This window comes from Ornithorhynchus anatinus, chromosome 7 (assembly GCF_004115215.2).
Source record: "Ornithorhynchus anatinus isolate Pmale09 chromosome 7, mOrnAna1.pri.v4, whole genome shotgun sequence".
Classification (NCBI taxonomy): Eukaryota; Metazoa; Chordata; class Mammalia; order Monotremata; family Ornithorhynchidae; genus Ornithorhynchus; species Ornithorhynchus anatinus.
The window spans coordinates 62,585,371-62,605,391 of record NC_041734.1 but is presented as its reverse complement, the minus strand read 5'-3'; the positions used below and the strand labels follow the sequence as shown (position 1 = coordinate 62,605,391).

At 45.3% G+C, this 20,021-nt stretch overlaps 1 protein-coding gene across 4 annotated transcripts in view; it reads right to left on the bottom strand.

Moving 5' to 3' along the window:
* SRGAP2 (SLIT-ROBO Rho GTPase activating protein 2) overlaps positions 1 to 20,021 on the bottom strand; it is a 278,328-nt gene that overhangs the window by 43,631 nt on the left and 214,676 nt on the right. For all 4 annotated transcript variants that reach the window (XM_007670239.2, XM_029068496.1, XM_007670248.2 and 1 more), the window contains exons 10-12: positions 6,378 to 6,462; positions 3,016 to 3,043; positions 1,386 to 1,413 (exon numbers count right to left, since the gene is read on the bottom strand). In XM_007670239.2, the coding sequence (XP_007668429.1) occupies positions 1,386 to 1,413; positions 3,016 to 3,043; positions 6,378 to 6,462 (141 nt within the window). The remainder of the gene's footprint in view (positions 1 to 1,385; positions 1,414 to 3,015; positions 3,044 to 6,377; positions 6,463 to 20,021) is intronic.

Genomic DNA, 20,021 nt, shown 5'->3' with positions numbered 1-20,021 from the left:
TCTAAGATACGATTTAGTCCAGTGTTTATTAAACCTATTCAATAGAGATGGGGTAAATATTCCCTGTAGGCATTTCAATTCCCTTTGGGCCTTAATCTAAGGAGAAAGCTTGAAGTGTTTAAAAATAAACAGCAGCAATCCCCGAAAAATTAAAATCCAAATTTTTAATCCGTCTGATATTTTCACTGATATAAAGGAAAGGAGAAGCAGAAAAAAAAGAATCAACTGACCGAATAACAGCCAACAACTGACTTGGTCTTAAACCGATGATCTATTGAGTTTCTTGACAATTCTACGATTCGACGACTAATCCTAAATCCCTAGGTTACTGGCTTCTTTGATTTTATCTCCATTCCTGAATATCACCTAGCAATTCCTAAAAACACCTTTGCCCACAGAAACTGTTTAGCAACATGTGCTTCTCATTAGTGAAAAGTTACAGGTTAACCTTTCAGGAGCAGGAGCTGTTTCCTCTGCTGCTGCATCAGACCCTTCAAAGCTTTGAGGGTCAGAACTAGGTCTCTGCAAAATGCTTGCATGATCTAAGACCTAGGTAACAGGTGATTTAAAATATAAACTTTTAAAGGATGGGGGTCCAGGTTGCGTGTGCATTTTACAATCCCCAGAACCCAGTGGATGTTTAATAAATATTAATCACATGCCCAAATCAAGCTTCAGATTCCTCATAAGAAAGACAAACAATCAGAGAAGGGGAAACAGTATACTGAGACTGACTTGCTCCACTCAAACAAATCAAATAATGGAGCTGATGTATCATTAAGGGCAATATAAGCATGTGTAAAAAGTCCTGTGGGAAGGATGGTTGATTGCGTGTGGAAATCAAGGCACTGGGCAGAAAAAAACTTGCTACAGTGTGCCTAGAATCGGGGTCAGAGCCAGAATCAGAGTACTGGTTATCCACTCCCGGTCATTTAGATTGTAACTTGGGAATGAGAAATCCTGCTCTCTGGATGTTCTGTTTCTGCATCTAGACCATAGGCTAGTTGAGGGCAGGGAAAGTGTCTACCAACTCCAACTTACTGGGAAGCAATATGGCTTAGTGGACAAAGCATGAGCCTGGGAGTCGGAAGGATCTGGGTTCTAATCCTGGCTCCTCACTTTTCTGCTGTGTGACCTTGGGCAAGCCATTTAACTTCTCTATGCCTCAGTTCCCTCTTCTGTAAAATGGGGATTAAGACTGTGAGACCCACGTGGAACATAGACTGTGTCCAGCCTGATTAGCTTGTACCTACCCCAGGGCTTAGAACACTGCTTGACACGAAGTAAGTGCTTAACAAATACCATTATTATTATTGTACTCTCCCAAACACTTAGTACAGTGCTCTGCACAGTAAGCACTCAAATACCATTGATGATGATCTTACCTGTTTCCTTATGGTAGAACTGCGCTTGCTGCCGATCCCACCGAGCCAAAAGAAAAGGATGAAAAAAAACCCCAAAAAATAAAACAAGGATAGAATTAGACAAATGTCCCACCCCAAATCTGAGATCAAAATGCTACTCGCTCTAGGATTTGAAACCCCCACCCCCCCAACACACACACACACACACACACACTCTCTATCTCTCAGCAGCCAGACAAGGGGGACTAAACAATCTTCATTCCCGGCAGGAAAGGTGGAAAAGTAATCTTTCAAGGTGCCTTCAAATTACAACTCCTAACCATGACACAAACACAGGGCTGGGCATAATCTGTGGCCACTACCTAACACCTACCATTCTAAATGCAGGATTAGTGAGACTTGGTGCTATTACTGCATAACCAAAAATCCCTGGAAGTACTTCCTGAATGAAGGAACTGTGACACTGGAATAGGTCTCCCGGACACTGATATCTCCTGCTTTTGAGATTTTTTAAAAAAGGGGGAGCCATCCACCCCTTTGTTGGGGTTAGAGTGGAGTCCTTCTGGGAGGCGGTGGATGGATGAGAAGACTTTTGAAGATATTTGCCAATTTGAAGATTCTTAAATAATCTGCATTAAGAATTACATTCTGAGAAATTGACAAACCAGGAAAGAGATTAAAAGAAATAATCTGTTTTCCCTGGAGCCCACGAAGATTAGTGTATTAACAGACTTTTTTTTTCAATCTGCTCTGTAAAACAATGACAGCCAAATGAAGCCATTACACAATAAGTCCATAATTACAAATGGTCTCCTGATTACTGTTTGCGTTGGCAGGTATAAGTGGCTGACACTCTGGGTGGAAAGGACAGTCCCTGCTGAGTCTAGCTTGTTAAGGCTCTTTTCCTTTGTTTACATCTATACCTTTCTGTGCTGTTCTTCAGGAATGTCAACAGTCTAAAAGGCAGGGTATCTCACTGCAGGCATATCTTGTATTCTACCTTTTCCCCCTCCACAGGATGACCCCCACCTCCTCAAAGACTTTAAGGTGTTGGGGGTGGGGTGGAGGGGAGAGAAGAGCCCTTTAAATCTGGCTGGTCTAGGAGACTTCATCAAGTATGGACTCAGTAAAACCCTGCCTGCTCCAAAGCCAACACCACACTGCCTGGACTAATATTTCATTACTCGTAGCAGCTGCTAATTAAGACCTGTCCTTTCTCCCCGCTGATGAGAAACAGGAAACCTGCACTGCAGCCAGATCATACCCTCCCTTTGAGTTGTGCCAATGCCTTCCGATCAGCTCCTCACTATCCAGTAGCTAAATCGGGGCCACTTGAATGCGCTGATTTCTTTCATTCATATGCAACTGCATCCCGTGTGGTGAGCTGGGTATTTTTTTTAGAGCTACTCCAGCTTGACTTTTGGTGAATGTCACTCCCTGATCCCTATTCTACGGAACATTCCCTCCCTGAGAAGATTCCCTGTGAGGCCCAGTTCCATTTCAGGCCAGATGGGGTCAGCAGGGCAGAACGAAAGAAAGAAAAATCCCGTTGCCTTGAAAAACCATCGCTCTTTGGCTCTTTCTGCCCCCTCCCTGTTCCCACCCTCCCCCCAACCCAGTCGCCAACCACCTCGCATAGAGACACACTTACCTGGCCAAAGAGCAGTCAGTCCTCTGACCTGTTGGGAAGACGAAGACAGAGCACGGGTTATGGTTGTGCTGGGAAACCAACAGAAATGCTAGGGAGAGATCTGAAAATTGTTAATTATGGAGGGAAACCTATTTCCAGGAAAAACAATGTTCTGGCTCTCACTCCAAGAGCTACTGCTATTGAGCTGCGTGGTGGCGGTGATGGTGGAACAGGGGATCTGAGGCAGGAAACGCATAAACCAGGATGGGCAGTTCTGACTCTGAGCCTCTTTCTGGGCAAGTATTGTTCCTGACAGGAACCCCTGGGGCAGCTGATCTGTCAATCAATCAATGATATGCACTGAGTGCTTACTGTGAGCAGAGCACTGTACTAACCAATTATAATACATCTAGTAGACACAAATGCTACTCTCAAGGAACTTACAGTCTCTTCTGCCCAAAACTAATTCGGGTTCTCTGATTTTGGCTTTTCCAGGAGAGAAACACATGAAACCAATGTGGAAAATGCTCTCCAAATCAGGAGCCTGTGAACTTGATGGGAAGATTCTGCCTCTCAAGGACACCATTAGCAGTATGGCCTAATGGAAAGAGCATGGGCCTGGAAGCCAGAGGACCTGGGTTTTAACCCCGGATCCACCACTTGCCTGCTGTGAGACCTTGGGAGAGAGTGACGTAACTTCTCTGTGTTTCTGTTTCCTCAACTGCAAAACGGGGATGCAATACTTGTTCTCCTTCTTACTTAGACTGTGAGCCTAACGTAAGACAGGGACAGTGTGTGGCCTGATTAGCCTGTATCTACCCTGGTGCTTAGAACAGTGGTTGACACATAGTAAGCGCTTAACAAATCCCATTAAAAAGTCACTTCAGGGAGGTTCTTGAGGAAGTGGTAAAGAAGAGGCTCAGAACAATGTGACAAGAGAAAACCATGAAAGAGTCAAACATACCAAAGTTTGGGGAAGAATACTCCTTCCCATAGTTGCTTCTACTCCTAGAAAAAGCATCTGGGGGAGAGAAGTGTTCTGAGGGGCTGGGGAAAGGCATTTTTCCCTTAAATGCTACTAATGGGGGATTACAGAGAAACATGTTCTGAACAGCAACTTCCTCCTCCTGACACCGGCATCTCATTTATCAATGTTCAGCCTTCATTTGCAAAAATATTATTCTGAGCCATTATTTTCAACATCTGTCCCATTTCCATCCTAGAATATTCATATCCATCAATTATCCAGCTATGGCAACATCAAGGGCTCTTGCATTATGGTGACAAACACAGGCAGAAGCCAGGGACATAATTACTTGCAGATAGAAGACCTGCTATGGGTTGGGGGGTGTGGGGGGGTTATATGTGTGTGTGCGTGTTTGTGTTTACTGCTGGGGCTTGTCTTTTGATTAGGGTAATTTGAAGGCATAATGAATAGTCACCTAGTCTGTTTCCCAAATCTCAAAACATCACCCCACCCCCATCTGGACGGTGTGTTTAAGTCTGTTTGACCTAAGGAAACTCAGTTCCAACTTGTTTCAAATACGCTGGGTCCTTCCCTCTCTATGCTGTTCTAGAAAGAAAGGCTTTCGTCAAAAAGAGGGATTGGCTCTTTTCAGCCTGCCTGAATCCCTCAGGAAGGGGTAGGGAGAAAAGCCATCCAACAAGCTCTGTTTGCAGAGGGGAGACTATGAGTAAGAAACAAAACACACCACCTTGCATATCTAAGGAGTGGGGAAAACAGACCACATAATACAGCATTTTTTAGAGAAACACCTAGACAAACAGCTTTGCTAGGACAGATTTCCATTCAAAGTCGTTCTCGGTCAAAGGACTGAAGAGGGTGTGGAGAAGAAACACACACACATATCTATATATACACTGTAGACAACATGCACCTTCACACCCTGGAAGAATCAAGGGATGAAGAGCAAGAGAGTGCATCTGTGCAGAACTGACCTCCAACGGAAGGTTGAAATCCCCCCTTCACCCTCCCCTTCACCACACCACTTCTCTCACCGTCCAATAAACACAAGAGCAAATTAAAAGGGCGGTTACAATCTCAAGGGGAAATGGGGCGAGGCTGTCAGGAGCCATCTCCTGACCCCAGAATCTCATTATTCATTGGGAGCATCGAAGGTGTCGATGAGGAGATAAATGTTCAGAGTGAAATTAAAAATCAAAAGAAAACCCTTTCCTCGCTTTTTCATTCCCTGCCTGGCAGAGGCAGAGTAACATCCCAATGAAGACATGTACACATGCCTCAAGCTAAGAGCTTCCTGAGTACTGAGCACTCTCTTGGCTCTACTACCATCAGTGGCATTTACTGAGCACTTACCTTGTGCAGAGCACTGCACTAAATGCCTGGGAGAGTATAACACAAAAGAGTTGGTAGACACGCTCCCTGCCCACAACGAGCTTACAGTCCATCCAGAGATGCTGCTTTCATCCTGCCACAGGTCAGAAGTTGGGTCACTTGAGCAAATAATAATAATGTTGGTATTTGTTAAGCACTTACTATGTGCCGAGCACTGTTCTAAGTGCTGGGGTAGATACAGCGTAATCAGGTTGTCCCACTAGGGGATCACAGTCTTAGTCACCATTTTACAGATGAGGTAACTGAGGCACCAAGAAGTGAAGTGACTTATCCAAAGTCAAACAGCTGACAAATGGCAGGGCCGGGATTAGAACTCATGACCTCTGACTCCTAAGCCCGTGCTCTTTCCACTGAGCCACGCTGCAACGGAGGCATTAGAATGGAAGAACATTGGCTACAGGCAAGCAAACCACTCTAGTCTCTACACCCCTTGTGGGCAGGGATGGTTTATACCTACTCTTTTGTATTGTACTCGCTGAAGTACAGCACTAAATAAATACCACTGATTGATTGCTGATGGATGTCTAGCTACATTCTGGTATGTAGCGCCCTGCCAAATCCCCTCCCTCCATCTCAGGAAAGCCTGCTCTCCGTTCTTTGCGAAGAACCAATGCAATTTGTCTTCAGGCTCCCAACTCCCTTCTATCCTCTCCACCTGGCTCAGTCCTGAAGCCATGAGAAGAGAAGCGGCTGGCAGCTGTCAGAGGCTGCCTGACAGTAATAATAAATCACCTCGGTCTCCCCTGATTCTGGAAAGAAGGGGGAGGGGGAAATGGGTGGAGAGTGAATACGCTCCATTTAAACAAATAGATGATGCACATTAGTGCTTCATTAAGCATTCACGTTTCGCCATTACTCAAGCCGTCATATGGGGAGCATGGCCCCGCACCAAACAGGCTGGAAAAATTAATTCATAAAACATAACCACATCCACCTAGCATCGCTTAAGCCCGAATGGCTGCATGTTTCCGGCTCCCTCGATGGCCAGAGGGTTTCCCACACTCACTTTCTCCTAGGGTCTTCTGGAGGAGATCGTGCTTGGCCTGCAGTTTGGTGATGAGATTCCTGCCCTCCAGGTACTCCTTCATTTTCTGTAGGAGGAGAAAGATGATATATCAACCATGACCAGAAAACTTCGACCTGGATGAAAACATGGATCTCCTAAACTGCTCCCCCTAGTCCTAAACTCTCTAAACTGTCAAAATTGTAACCTCCTTGAGGTCAGGAATCACGTCTTACCAACTCTATTGTACTCAGCCAAGTGTTTAGTGCAGTGTTTTGCACAATAACTAACTCCCATCCCACACTTCAGGTCCAATCCCCCCTACCCTCTCCACCACCGCCCGCCATGCATGCTAATCATTTTCCAGTCATTAGGCAGCAGCATTTCTATTTAAGAGGACACTGGTCCCCATAATTACATGTTTTCCATTATGGTACTTTTAAGTGCTTACTGTGTGCCAAACATTGTGCTAAGTGCTGGCATAGATACAAGATAATCAGGTCAGACACAGTCCCTGTCTCACACTGGGGCTTATAGTCTAAGTAGCAGGGAGCGGAAGTTAATTCACATTTTACAGATGAGGAAACCCAGGAGGTACAGAGAATTTATGTGACTTGCCCAAGGTCACACAGTAGAGAAGTGGCAGAGTTGAGATTAGAACCCAGGTGCTCTGAATCGCAGGCCTGTGCTCTTTCCACTAGGCCACACTGCTTCCTCCAGCTAGCCATCTTGACCAGCTTATGCTCTCCATCTCACTCTGCTCTACTACATGTCCACTGCACAACCACACTCTCTCTAGACACAATGAGCAGCTTAGAAACCAAATTGGAGAGGGAGAGAATATTCAACTTCCTTTAGGCCCACTGCCTGATTTTCATAGGCCCGTTGCCTGATTTTTCAATTGTATTTTTGGAGCACTTATGATGTGCAGAGCCCTGTAGTAAGCACTTAGGGGAGGATAATATTCAATAGACACATTCCCTGTCCACAGCCAGCTTACAGTCTAGAGGGGGAGAGAGACATTAATATAAATAGATAAAAGTACACCTATGTACAGAAGTGCCGGAGGGACGAATAAAGGAAGCAAGTCAGGGCTATACAGAAGGGAATGGGAGAAGGCGAAAGAACAGCTCAGTCAGAGAGGGCTTCTTGAAGGAGATGTGCCTTCATTAAAGCTTTGAAGGTGGGGAGGTTAATTATCTGTCAGATATGAAGGGCGGGGGGGCGGCATTCCAGGCCAGAGGCAGGATGTGAGCGAGAGGTAGACGAGATCGAGGTACAGTGAGAAGGTTGGCGTTAGAGGAGTGAACTGTGAGGGCTGGATGGCAGTAGGAAAGTAGCGAGGTGAAGTAGGAGGGGGCAAGGTGATTGAGTGCTTTAAAGCCGATGGTGAGGATTTTCTGTTTGATGAAGAGGAGGATGGGCAACCACTAGAGGAAATGTGGCCAGAACTTTTTTTGTAGAAAAATGATCCGGTCAGCAGAGTGAAGTATGGACTGGAGTGGGGAGAGACAGAAGGCAGGGAGGTCAGAAAGGAGGCTGAGAGAGTAATCAAGACAGCATAGGATAAGTGCTTGGGTTCTAATGTGGTAGAAGTTTGGATATACAGAAGCAGCGTAGCTCAGTGGAAAGAGCATGGGCTTGGGAGTCAGAGGTCATGGGTTCTAATTCTGACTCCGCCACCTGTCAGCAGTGTGACTTTGGGCAAGTCGCTTAACTTCTCTGTGCTTCACTCATTTGTAAAATGGGGATTAAGACTGTGAGCCCCATGTGGGACAACCTGAATACCTTGTATCCTCCCTAGCACTTTCAACAGTGCTTGGCACATAGTAATCACTTAACAAATACTATCCTTATTATTATTATTATGGAGAGGAAAGGGCAGATTTTAGCTATGTTGTGAACATCGCTAGGGAACAACATTACCCTGCTTTCCTTTGGGCTGAGCCAGGTCTGTAATTCTAGGGTTGCTTCCCTTTTCGAGCCCCATATATGCTCTACCTTCTCCCCACCTCCCGCCCCACGCCTCGTGATCCCTGTCATTATGTAGGAAAAGATTTTGGTCAGTCCTTAGAGATTCCTGCCGGTGACATCTGTCAGTTATTACGGCTGATGCAATCCAGCCATTCCCCACACCCCCCCCCCACCCCCTGCAACGACACAAATTCCAATACACCCGAAAGGACCCCTGACAGCCCTGGCGCATTTCGGCTCCAATTACAAAGCTGGGTTGCACAAGGCCTTTCTCTGAAGCCCTGTCCCAGAGCAGCCTCCCAACCTCCCCTCCCCCAACCTGCATTCGGACTGGATGCTGCTCGATGCTTTGGAATTTCTGAGCTCAAGGCGGCAGAGGGAGGGGCTGTTCCTCACTCCCCCTTTCAATTCCCCACCCCCTCCTTCCCTCCTCCCTCCCCTGGCTCCGGACATAAGATGAGGTTATGGAAATGAGAATCCATCATGTGTCACCGGCAGGCGAACACACAATCTGCTCCAACAAACAAAAGGCAGCTACTGCACTGTGCTCTTTGATTTAACCTTGCTCACCCCACGTTGCACTGTTTCCCTGACTGCTGAGAATTACAGGAATGGGGAAGGAAGGGGACTGAAGGACAATTTACTTCTGGCAGGGGTCTGGTCATCTGTCCCTGCAGAGGACCCCTTGCCCGCAACTCCTCCCCGACTTTCCCATCACAAACTGCATTTCCAAATCCAAAGTCATTACCTGGTCTTCTCCCAACCAGCACTTTCCCACAGTTCGTTATTTATAAAGGACCCTGTCCAGGTGGGTGGGCAGATAGCTGAATTCCCTTTTCCCACAACTCCAGTCCATCCTTGAAATATCTTTTAAGCACTCATTAGTTGGTACCCATGCCTAAAAACCTGATATGGTTGATTGCTGAAAGCCAGAAGCTATCCCAGCTTCTACATTTATATTGGAAAAAACCTCACTCCAAAGACAGATGCATCCTGGTCATCCCAGCATCCTTTTCTGCACTTAGATGTAGTGTACCCTTTAGGGATTGATATTCACCCTGCCCTCAACCTCATAGCACTTTAGTACATATCCCTAATTTATTTATATTAGTGTCTGTCTCCCCCAACTAGATTGTGAGCTCCTTGGGGGCAGGGAACATGTCTGCCAACTCTGTTATATTGTTCTCTCCCAAGCCCTTAGTACAGTGCTCTGCAGGAAGTGCTCAGTAAATACAATTGCTCTGCATGAAGTAAGTGCTCAATAAAGACCACTTGACCGATAATGTGTGAGCAGAAAGAGTCTTAATGAGAACTTGGATAGCAGAATTCATTCTATTGTCCCTATCTCCACTTGATGCCCAAATGACGTCAGATGACAACAGCAATTGCCAAGACTTTAGAGTTGGATGTAGAAATGAACAGAAGCAGAATTGGATGAAGAGGGGATGGAAAAAAATAATAATTGAAAAGTGGGGAGAAGAAGGACATGTTACCTAATGTAGGGTGAGTTTGGAGAATGGGCTGTAGTCTTGTGCCCATGTGGTAAATTTAGGAAAGCAGCCATTTTACTTCTCTGGTTACCCATGTTGAAAATGGTAAAAAAACCCCAAAAAACACCCCAACATTATTCTTGCCCCTCTCTCCTGTCCTTTCCCTGCTCTGAAGGAAGATCATGTGGATAGAGGAGGCAACAGATGGGGAAGGCTTCTGAGCTCTTTGGAAAAAGAGTACTAGAGAAATCCAAGGTACAATACTATTATTACCTTAGCCATTGGAAGCCAGATGGTACTGGGTCACCTTGGCAGTGGAGTGAGAGTCCCTGCTGCAGAGACCGGAATCAGAAGAGATGTAGGAAGAAAACTACTGAGACTGGTTGTGTTCAATCCCAACTTACAGCCCTCGTACAGTGAGGGGCAGTTTTGGGGCTAAGGTGCCCTGCTCTGTGGTTTGGGTCATGCAGTGATGGAATTCTTCTCCTCCCTCTGCTGCTATTCTAAGCCAACCAGGGGAAAAGGTCTCTGGACTCTAATCCATTTAGAGACCTTTTTGCTGCCTTGATCTATTTCCCATTTGCTATCTCTTCACCTCTTTGGGTCCTTTCCCGACCCATCTACATTAAAATAGAATTCTTTGTTGCCTAAGGAACTCCATCTGTGCCGGCTGCCTGGCTCTTCACCTGATGTCAATCTTCGCTGAGTGATAGCCCAATCACCTCCTGGTGCCTAATTGTGTGACTTCTCACAGCCCTAGGGCCTAAGGGAACCAACCGTTTTGGTGTTGACAAGCCTGGGGAGCCAGCTGCTTATGAAGCCCTGACCAAACCCTAGTGCCCTCTAATGCCAACCTTCTCCCACCAGAACAATTTACCACAAAATCTAAACTCAGAAGCTTTACAGGAGGAAAAAAAGAAAGACTGCTCAGAGCAGGCTGCAAGAATATGGAAAAAGATTGATTGCAAATTCTCAGAGCCCGTTCCTGCCTGGAGTTGTGATTCCAGAAACCTTTTGTTTCATTCATGTTCACAGTTCGCTGGTTAACTCCTGGCTGTCAGTCAGATTCCCATTAAAATAAATATCTGATAACGAGGTATGATGGATTACCTTTTCGGATTCCATTCAAAACCTAAAGGATCACAGTGGCAAGGAATGACCTGCATCCATAATTCTGGCAGGTGGGAAAAGTGGGAAGGGTGTTTTTCCAGGATTGTAAACCAGTTAGTGGGTTAAGTCATTTAGATCCTGCCTCATTGCTTAGTTTGCCACCACAGTATTCATCACTTTTAAAGGGCCATAATAATTGCTCATGTCTTCTTCCTATAAGTGGGAAGGCTGGGCTGCATAATTTCCTTCTTATCACAAAGTTGAGTAGATAGAGATGAATGCACATACATACACATGCAGGCCTAGTGGAAAGCGCACAGGCCTGGGAGTAAAAAGACCTGGGCTCTAGTCCTGGCTCCACCATTTGCCTGCCGTGTGACCTTGGGTAAATTACTTAACTTCTCTATGCCACCATTACCTCATTTATAAAATGGGGATTAAGACTGTAAACCTCAAGTGGGTTCCAGACTATTTTCAACTTCATTGGCTTCTCTCCACCCAGGGCTTACTAGAGTATCTAGCAGATAGTAAGCATTTAAATACTATAAAAAAGGAGAACAGACTGAATTAGCAAAGACCATGGAAGGCATGAGAAAAAGGGGTAAATTTTCCACATGAGTTTTGGAGGTCCAGAAAATGGCAAAGGACCTGGAAGTTCTGTAGTAGATCCATCTCCCAAAGCTCAAAGACCATAATCAACCCCCCCTGAAACTTCCATAATGAACAATTCCCACTTTTGAAGCTCTTAGCATTTCTCTTTTTCAAAGCACTTCCCCAACATGAACCAATTAATTCTCCTGGACCCCTGGGAATTATTACCTCCTGTCTTCCCCTATTTTCTTGATGGAGGAACAATGGCAGGCTAGGATGAGGCTTTTTTCCAAGGTCATTCAAGGAGTCTCAGCCAGATTAAGAATAAAGGCCCTAGAACTGTCCCTGATCCTTCAACCATTTCTTCACCTAGTTCTTCCACCACGGGGCTGAAATACAGGGATTGGTTCCACAAAGGTGAGGAAGGAGGTAGTGTTCTTCCAACAAGATCAGACCAGCTGAATGTAAAAAGAAAAGCCTACACAAGTGGTTTACCATACCAGCCCACCCCACCCCTTTAGAGGCTCACTGCTATCAAATTGGATGAAATTAGAAGCTTTTTTCTCCTAGCTTGAAATAAACTATTACTCATCCTAGGTGAGCAGGTGACAGACATCTATGCCAAGGCATAGATTTTTCGGCTTTCACTGCTGGCTGGCTGCCTTCCCTCAGATGTTCTCTCGGCTAGGACCCTCACAATTTAGATCAGTGTCTCTCTCTCTTCAGGCTCCAATGGCCCGGGCTGCCATTCTCTGCAGTTCAAGTAAATCTCCCACTGCCGTCTACCCTTCCCTGGTTTGGATTATTCACACTTCTTGCCCCCTCCCTTGGCACAGATAATGGAGAGCTTTTGGAATTTACAAATAAGATTACACCCTAATCTACTGGAAACCACAAGACCCAAAACAACTAACCAGATGAAAAAAAGTACATGGTTAGTTGTATTTACCAAAACTTTCCCTTGTGCTCTTCAGCCCTTTCCTTGGATGCAAACACACCAGCATACATGTGAATTGAATTACAGCTTTTACTCATCATCCACTTGATGTGATGCACTGTTCTAAATGCTTGGAAAGTAAAGAATAACAAAGTGACAGGTTCCCTGTCTAGGAGAAGTTAATCTAATCAGGGAGGCGAACATAAAAATATTTACAATCCTGTCAAAATGAATTGAGCACAGTGTTTTTGCATGTGTGTGGGTGTGTGTGAGTGAGTGCATGAACTAAGGAGGGAGTAAATAAGTTCATAAGGGCTAGTGACCATGAAATGCTTTTCATATTACTGTTACCTAAATGATATTAAGTGTTTACAATGTGCAAAGCATTGAACTGAGGATGGGTTAAATTCAAGGAAACAGTTAATATGCACAACCTAAATGGAACAGGATAGACACATGAAAAAATGGGAATATAATGAAAAGCACAATGAAAATAAGTTAGAATACAAGTCACTATAAAAATACCCATGTTGAAGAGCCCTTGCAGGTCAAATAAAACTGTCTAACCCTGTTCCTTCCAAACCAGAGGGTGTGAACCTCTACATACAGACGGTTAGCAGCATGGCTCAGTGGAAAGAGCCCGGCCTTGGGAGCCAGAGGTCATGGGTTCAAATCCTGACTCTGCCACTTGTCAGCTGTGTGACTGTGGGCAAGTCACTTAACTTCTCTGTGCCTCAGTTACCTCATCTGTAAAATGGGGATTAAGACTGTGAGCCTCACTTGGGACAACTTGATTACCCTGTAACTATCCCAGCGCTTAGAACAGTGCTCTGCACATAGTAAGCACTTAATAAATACCAACATTATTATTAACCTAAATAATTCTGAAGTTAAAGTACCTACAAAGACTGAGGAACTTGTACAAGACTTCTTCAGAGTTCTTCCATTTGGGGATGAAAGGTTAGGATTGCATCACTTTTTTATGGTATTTACTAAGCATTTAGTGCGCGCGCGCGCGCGTGTGTGTGTGTGTGTGTATGCGCCCGGCACTATACTGAGTTCTAGGGTGGATAAAAGAATAGGGTAGGACACAATACCTGTCCAACATAGAGCTTGCAGTTTTAATCCCCATTTACAGATGTGATAACTGAGGCAAGTGAAATGACTTGCCCAAAGTCACACAGCAGAGAAGTGGTGGGGCTGGGATTAGGACCCAGGTCCTCTGACTCCCAGGCCCATGCACTTTCCAGTAGGCCATACTGCTTCTTTGTGTGCTTTCCCACCACTCAGACATACTTGGCTTCTCCCTCCTCCCTACCCATTTTTCAGGCAGGAAGCAGCTGCCAGGTGGAATTCATAATCCATCAAACCTGAAACTGCAGTATAATCCATTCCCCATTTGGAGAGCAGGTTGAGACAGCTGGGCTTTCCCAAATGTCTAGAAAGCTCTTCCAACTTTTCTAAATTCTATTCATTTTCTTACCTAACCCAGGCTCAGACCCTGTTAACTGACCATTTTTCACTTCGCATGCCTTTGCCATTCCATGATACTTTTAAACTAATGCAGCCAATCAACTCAACAGATTTTTCTCAATTAGGGCAAATTTCAGGCTCACATAACTGATCTCTTCTTTACAATCACTACCAAAGGGAACACAGTCTTGTAAATAACCTTTCATTTAGGGTGAATGTCAATGTATGGAGAGTGGAAGACAATATGGAATTTATTTACTTTGCAGCTTCCCTCCCTTGGGAGGAGAGAAAAGGCTGACACAAAGCATCTGTGAGGTGGTAAATTTGGGGCATTTATTTAGGCATTTCTTCACCTAATGGGTCAACCTAAATATGAGGTAAGCAGGAAAATTCCCCAAAACTTGACACAGTGGCCAGTTTTGTACCATGGTCTCAAGTGGACTTTTTCTGGAAATGGAGAATGTTCTGCCAAGGAAAACAGAGTTCTGGAAGCCCAGTTACCTGCTGAGCCATTCAGTTCACCAGTCCTCTCACCTGCTCCTTCTATTAAATCAATCATATTTATTGATTATATTATATACCTACCTTGTATAGAGCACTGTACCAAGTGCTGGGGAGAGTACAATATAACAGACTTGCTACTACATTCTGGCAAACAGTTTGCATTTCCAATATCGAGTTTGGTTGAGTTGGTGCCCCAGGGTACAGCAAACGTCAGACACAAATGATTAGGGATCTTGAAATCATGTCAACGCCGTCTGTACTCTCCCAAGAGTTTAAAACAGCACTCTGCACACCATAAGCCTCAATAAATGCTACTGATTGATTGAGCAAAATTTATGACAGATGACCTGTGGAAAGTGGAGCTCTACTGGGATTGCACTGGCTTGACTTTTCCCAATTCCCTAACCGCACATGCCCCCCCAACCCCCACACTCCCCGACACACAACCCATGAGTATCTACCTTGATGCATAGGGAATAGAGACTTGATTGCATAGGTGACACATTAAGCAGGGAAAATGGGGAAATGATTAGGGAAGGTTTCTTTTCCTGGATGAGATTTTATATATACACACATATATATAGTATAATAATAATAATAATGATTATGGTATTTGTTAAGCACTTACTATGTGCAAAGCACTGTTCTAAGCACTGGGAGCATGCAAGGTAATTAGGTTGTCCCACATGGGGCTCACAGTCTTCATCCCCATTTTCCAGATGAGGGAACTGAGGCACAGAGAAGTTAAGTGACTTGCCCAAAGTCAAACAGCTGACAAGTGGCAGAGCTGGGATTTGAACCCATGACCTCTGACTCCCCAGCCCGTGCTCTTTCCACTGAACTACGCTGCTTCTCAATACATACACACATGCACACACACAAAAAGATATATATCTAACTTTCCAAATTTACATATACATTTGGGACTGGGAAATTATGAGGATTAAGTTCATTCATTCAATAGTATTTATTGAGCGCTTACTATGTGCAGAGCACTGTACTAAGTGCTTGGGATGAACAAGTCGGCAACAGATAGAGACAGTCCCTGCCCTTTGACGGACTTACAGTCTAATCGGGGGAGACGGACAGACAAGAACAATGGCAATAAATAGAGTCAAGGGGAAGAACATCTCGTAAAAACAATGGCAACTAAATAGAATCGAGGCGATGTACAATTCATTAACAAAATAAATAGGGTAACGAAAATATATACAGTTGAGCGGACGAGTACAGTGCTGTGGGATGGGAAGGGAGAGGTGGAGGAGCAGAGGGAAAAGGGGAAAAAGAGGGTTAAGCTGCGGAGAGGTAAAGGGGGGATGGCAGAGGGAGTAGAGGGGGAAGAGGAGCTCAGTCTGGGAAGGCCTCTTGGAGGAGGTGATTTTTAAGTAGGGTTTTGAAGAGGGAAAGAGAATCAGTTTGGCGGAGGTGAGGAGGGAGGGCGTTCCGGGACCGCGGGAGGACGTGACCCGGGGGTCGACGGCGGGATAGGCGAGACCGAGGGACGGTGAGGAGGTGGGCGGCGGAGGAGCGGAGCGTGCGGGGTGGGCGGTAGAAAGAGAGAAGGGAGGAGAGGTAGGAAGGGGCAAGGTGATGGAGAGCCTCGAAGCCTAGAGCGAGGAGTTTTTGTTTGGAGCGGAGGTCGATAGGCAACCACTGGAGTTGTTTAAGAAGGGGAGTGACATGCCCAGATCGTTTCTGCAGGAAGATGAGCCGGGCAGCGGAGTGAAGAATAGACTGGAGCGGGGAGAGAGAGGAGGAAGGGAGGTCAGAGAGAAGGCTGACACAGTAGTCTAGCCGGGATATAACGAGAGCCCGTAATAGTAAGGTAGCCGTTTGGGTGGAGAGGAAAGGGCGGATCTTGGTGATATTGTAGAGGTGAAACCGGCAGGTCTCGGTAACGGATAGGATGCGTGGGGTGAACGAGAGAGACGAGTCAAGGATGACACCGAGATTGCGGGCCCGAGAGACGGGAAGGATGGTCGTGCCATCCACGGTGATAGAGAAGTCTGGGAGAGGACCGGGTTTGGGAGGGAAGATGAGGAGCTCAGTCTCGCTCACGTTGAGTTTTAGGTGGCGGGCCGACATCCAGGTGGAGACGTCCCGGAGGCGGGAGGAGATGCGAGCCTGAAGGGAGGGGGAGAGGACAGGGGCGGAGATGTAGATCTGCGTGTCATCTGCGTAGAGATGGCAGTCAAAGCCGTGAGAGCGAATGAATTCACCGAGGGAGTGAGTGTAAATGGAGAACGGAAGAGGGCCAAGAACTGACCCTTGAGGAACTCCAACAGTTAAAGGATGGGAGGGGGAGGAGGCTCCAGCAAAGGAGACCGAGAATGACCGGCCAGAGAGGTAAGAGGAGAACCAGGAGAGGACAGAGTCCGTGAAGCCAAGGTGAGATAAGGTATGGAGGAGGAGGGGATGGTCGACAGTGTCAAAGGCAGCAGAGGTGTCAAGGAGGATTAGAATGGAGTAGGAGCAAAGCTTCTTCTCCTCCCTCATCGACACCCATGCCCGTCACCCCGGCCGATTGTTCCGGACCTTTAACTCTCTCCTTAGGCCCCCTGTTCCTCCCCCTCCCCCATCTCTCACCCCCAATGATCTGGCCACCTATTTCCTCACGAAAATCAACACGATCAGGTCTGAGCTCCCCAAAGTCACCCCTCCGCCTCTCCCCTCCCCCCCACCAACCGCCTCCCCTACTTTCCCATCCTTCCCTGCAGTATCCTCAGAGGAGATCTTCTCCCTCCTCGCAAGTGCCACCCCCTCCACCTGCGCCTCGGACCCCATTCCCTCTCACCTTATTAAAACCATCGCCCCTGCCCTCCTACCTTCCTTAACTTCTATTTTTAACCACTCAATCTCCAAGGGCTCCTTCCCCTCTGCCTTCAAACACGCCCACGTCTCCCCCATCCTAAAAAAACCCGCTCTTGACCCCACTTCCCCCTCCAGTTATCGCCCTATCTCCCTACTACCCTTCCTTTCCAAAATCCTAAGTGGGACAGCTCTGATGAAAGAACCTGGAAGAACAAAAAATAGACACTGTGTCAACTCATCACCAGATATGTGTATGTGTGTGTATAAACACACACACGTATATGCATACATAAAATGTGTTTTTATGCATATATGCGCATATACATAAAATATGTGTATATGCACAGATATACAAACATATATATACACACACACATAATACCGGCACACACACACATATATACATAGAGTCACCTGGTGACAGGTTGACAGTGTCTGTTTTTTGTTTTTCCAGGTTCTGAAACCCCAATCTGACTACTCATTTAACCTTCAAAGAAGTCAGTCTTAATTCAATGAATTATTTGATACATTTCAGTGCACTTGTCCATGAGAATGATAAACTCCTTCATAAGCCTATTACCAAACAAGCTGAAACATAAACCGTTCCTGTCAGCCAATGTAATCTGCCCATAATTTAGCATTTATAATAAGTAACATCATTCCCACAAGGGGAAGAAGAAAAGAGCCCGGCAATATGCTGTGACAAAGAATGAAAGCGTGGGTGTGGTATTGGAGGATGAAGGGGCCCATGTTTGAGTTTGGTTCACCTGCATTTTTTAAGTTTTGTCTTATACGGTAAATGTGATTGTTTTGCTAAAAGTCAATTCTAATTCAGATAAAGATCATCTTAAATATGGTTAAGTATATATTTTCAATTTAATTTCTGGCCTTCCAATGAGAAGCGTACCAAACGTAGAACGACATTTTTAAAACACTGTTCCACACACGTCTCCCTACTCCCCCTAAAAGCTTCCAATGTTTCCCTATCCATTTCCGTATCAAGCAGCAACTCCTCACCAACAGCTCTAAGTCACTCAATCTGATCGCTCCCCCTACTTATCCTCGCTCTTCTCCCTCTACAACCCGGCCGGCCATCACACTTCACTCCTGTAATACCAACTGACTCGCTGAGCTTCCTTACTCGTGCCACTCCCCGCCCTTGCTCGTTCATGCCCTTCCTCCAGCCTGGAATTCCTTCTCCCTTCACACCCAGCAGACCGCTGCTCTCTCCATTTTCAAGGCCCATTTGAAATACGATCTCATCCAATCAATCAGTCAACAGCATTTACTGAGCTTTTACTGTGTACAGAGCACTGAACTAAGCATTGGGGGAGTACGATATACCAATAAACAGACACATTCCCTGCTCACAACAAGTTTACAGTCCAGAAGAGGAGACGTATTAATGTAAATTACAGGAAGCCAAGCCTTCCCTATCAATTTCTCATCTCCCACCCTATTTCCCTCCTTACTGTATCACTGCCCAATTGAGTATTTACCTCCTATGCATTAAAGTTCTCCCAATCCCCACCCCGCTCAGCACTTATGTATATGTCTTCATGTTCATTTGCTTCCACTATCTGTAATTTTAATGCCTGTCTCCCCCATTTGATTGTGAACTCCTTGAGGACATGTCCATTCACTTCACAGTACTTTCCCAATTCTTAGTACAGTGCTCTGCACAGAGTAAGTACTCAATAGCGCTTGGGGAAAAATGTTGAAAACATTTTGAAATATCTTAAGATCAATCAGATAGGATTAAATCTATGCATAACAAAGTGGTTGGTCTGTCCTATTCCTTAAAATCTTCAGAGAAAGAGATGCTAACATCTGGTTTCTGATAATCTTTTTAATCAGGAGTGCTTCTTAATACCTGATCTAGATCCCTCCTGCTGCAGTTTAAGCCCCTCTTTTGGTACCATTTTCTGAAGAGAAGCTGTGATATATCTCTGTGTGCTTAGAGAACACTAATAGATCAGTTTCCTTGGCCCTCTCTTCTTTATGATAAAAAAAGATTCTCAGAGAGTTAGGGTTTTCCTAATTTAAAGTTGTTTTTTTTTAAATTATCTGGTCATTAGTTGTTAATGGGGAATGGGCAGTGTTCAAAAGAATATTAAGCAGAAATTATTCTAGTCGGAGAAAGAATTCTATTTTCAATGCGTGGGCTGTGTTTCTCAACTGCAAAACAAGTTAATTCCTTTCATTCAGTATGCATATTCAATGGCCATTTTTCAACTCACATCTGCAACCTTAATTTCTCTTTTCTCAGTTGTAGGAAAATTAAGAAGTACATTTTGGTCCAAAGCAGTAAATTTTAGTTAGCAAACCCAAAATAACCTAACTGTTCATTCATTCATTCAATAGTATTTATTGAGCGCTTACTATGTGCAGAGCCCTGTACTAAGTGCTTGGAATAGAAAAATAGGTAACAGATAGAGACAGTCCCTGCCCTTTGATGGGCTTACAGTCTAATTGGGGGAGATGGACAGACAAAAACAATAGCAATAAACAGAATCAAGGGGATGAACATCTCATTAAAACAATAGCAGATAAATAGAATCAAGGTGATGTACATCTCATTAACAAAATAAATAGGGTAATGAGAATATATACAGTTGAGCGGGCGAGTACAGTGCTGAGGGTAGGGGAAGGGAGAGGGGGAGGAGCAGAGGGAAAGGGGGAAAAAAGAGGGCTTAGCTGAGGGGAGGAGAGGGGGGGTAGGAGGGAGCAGAGGGAAAGGGGGAGCTGTCTGGGAAG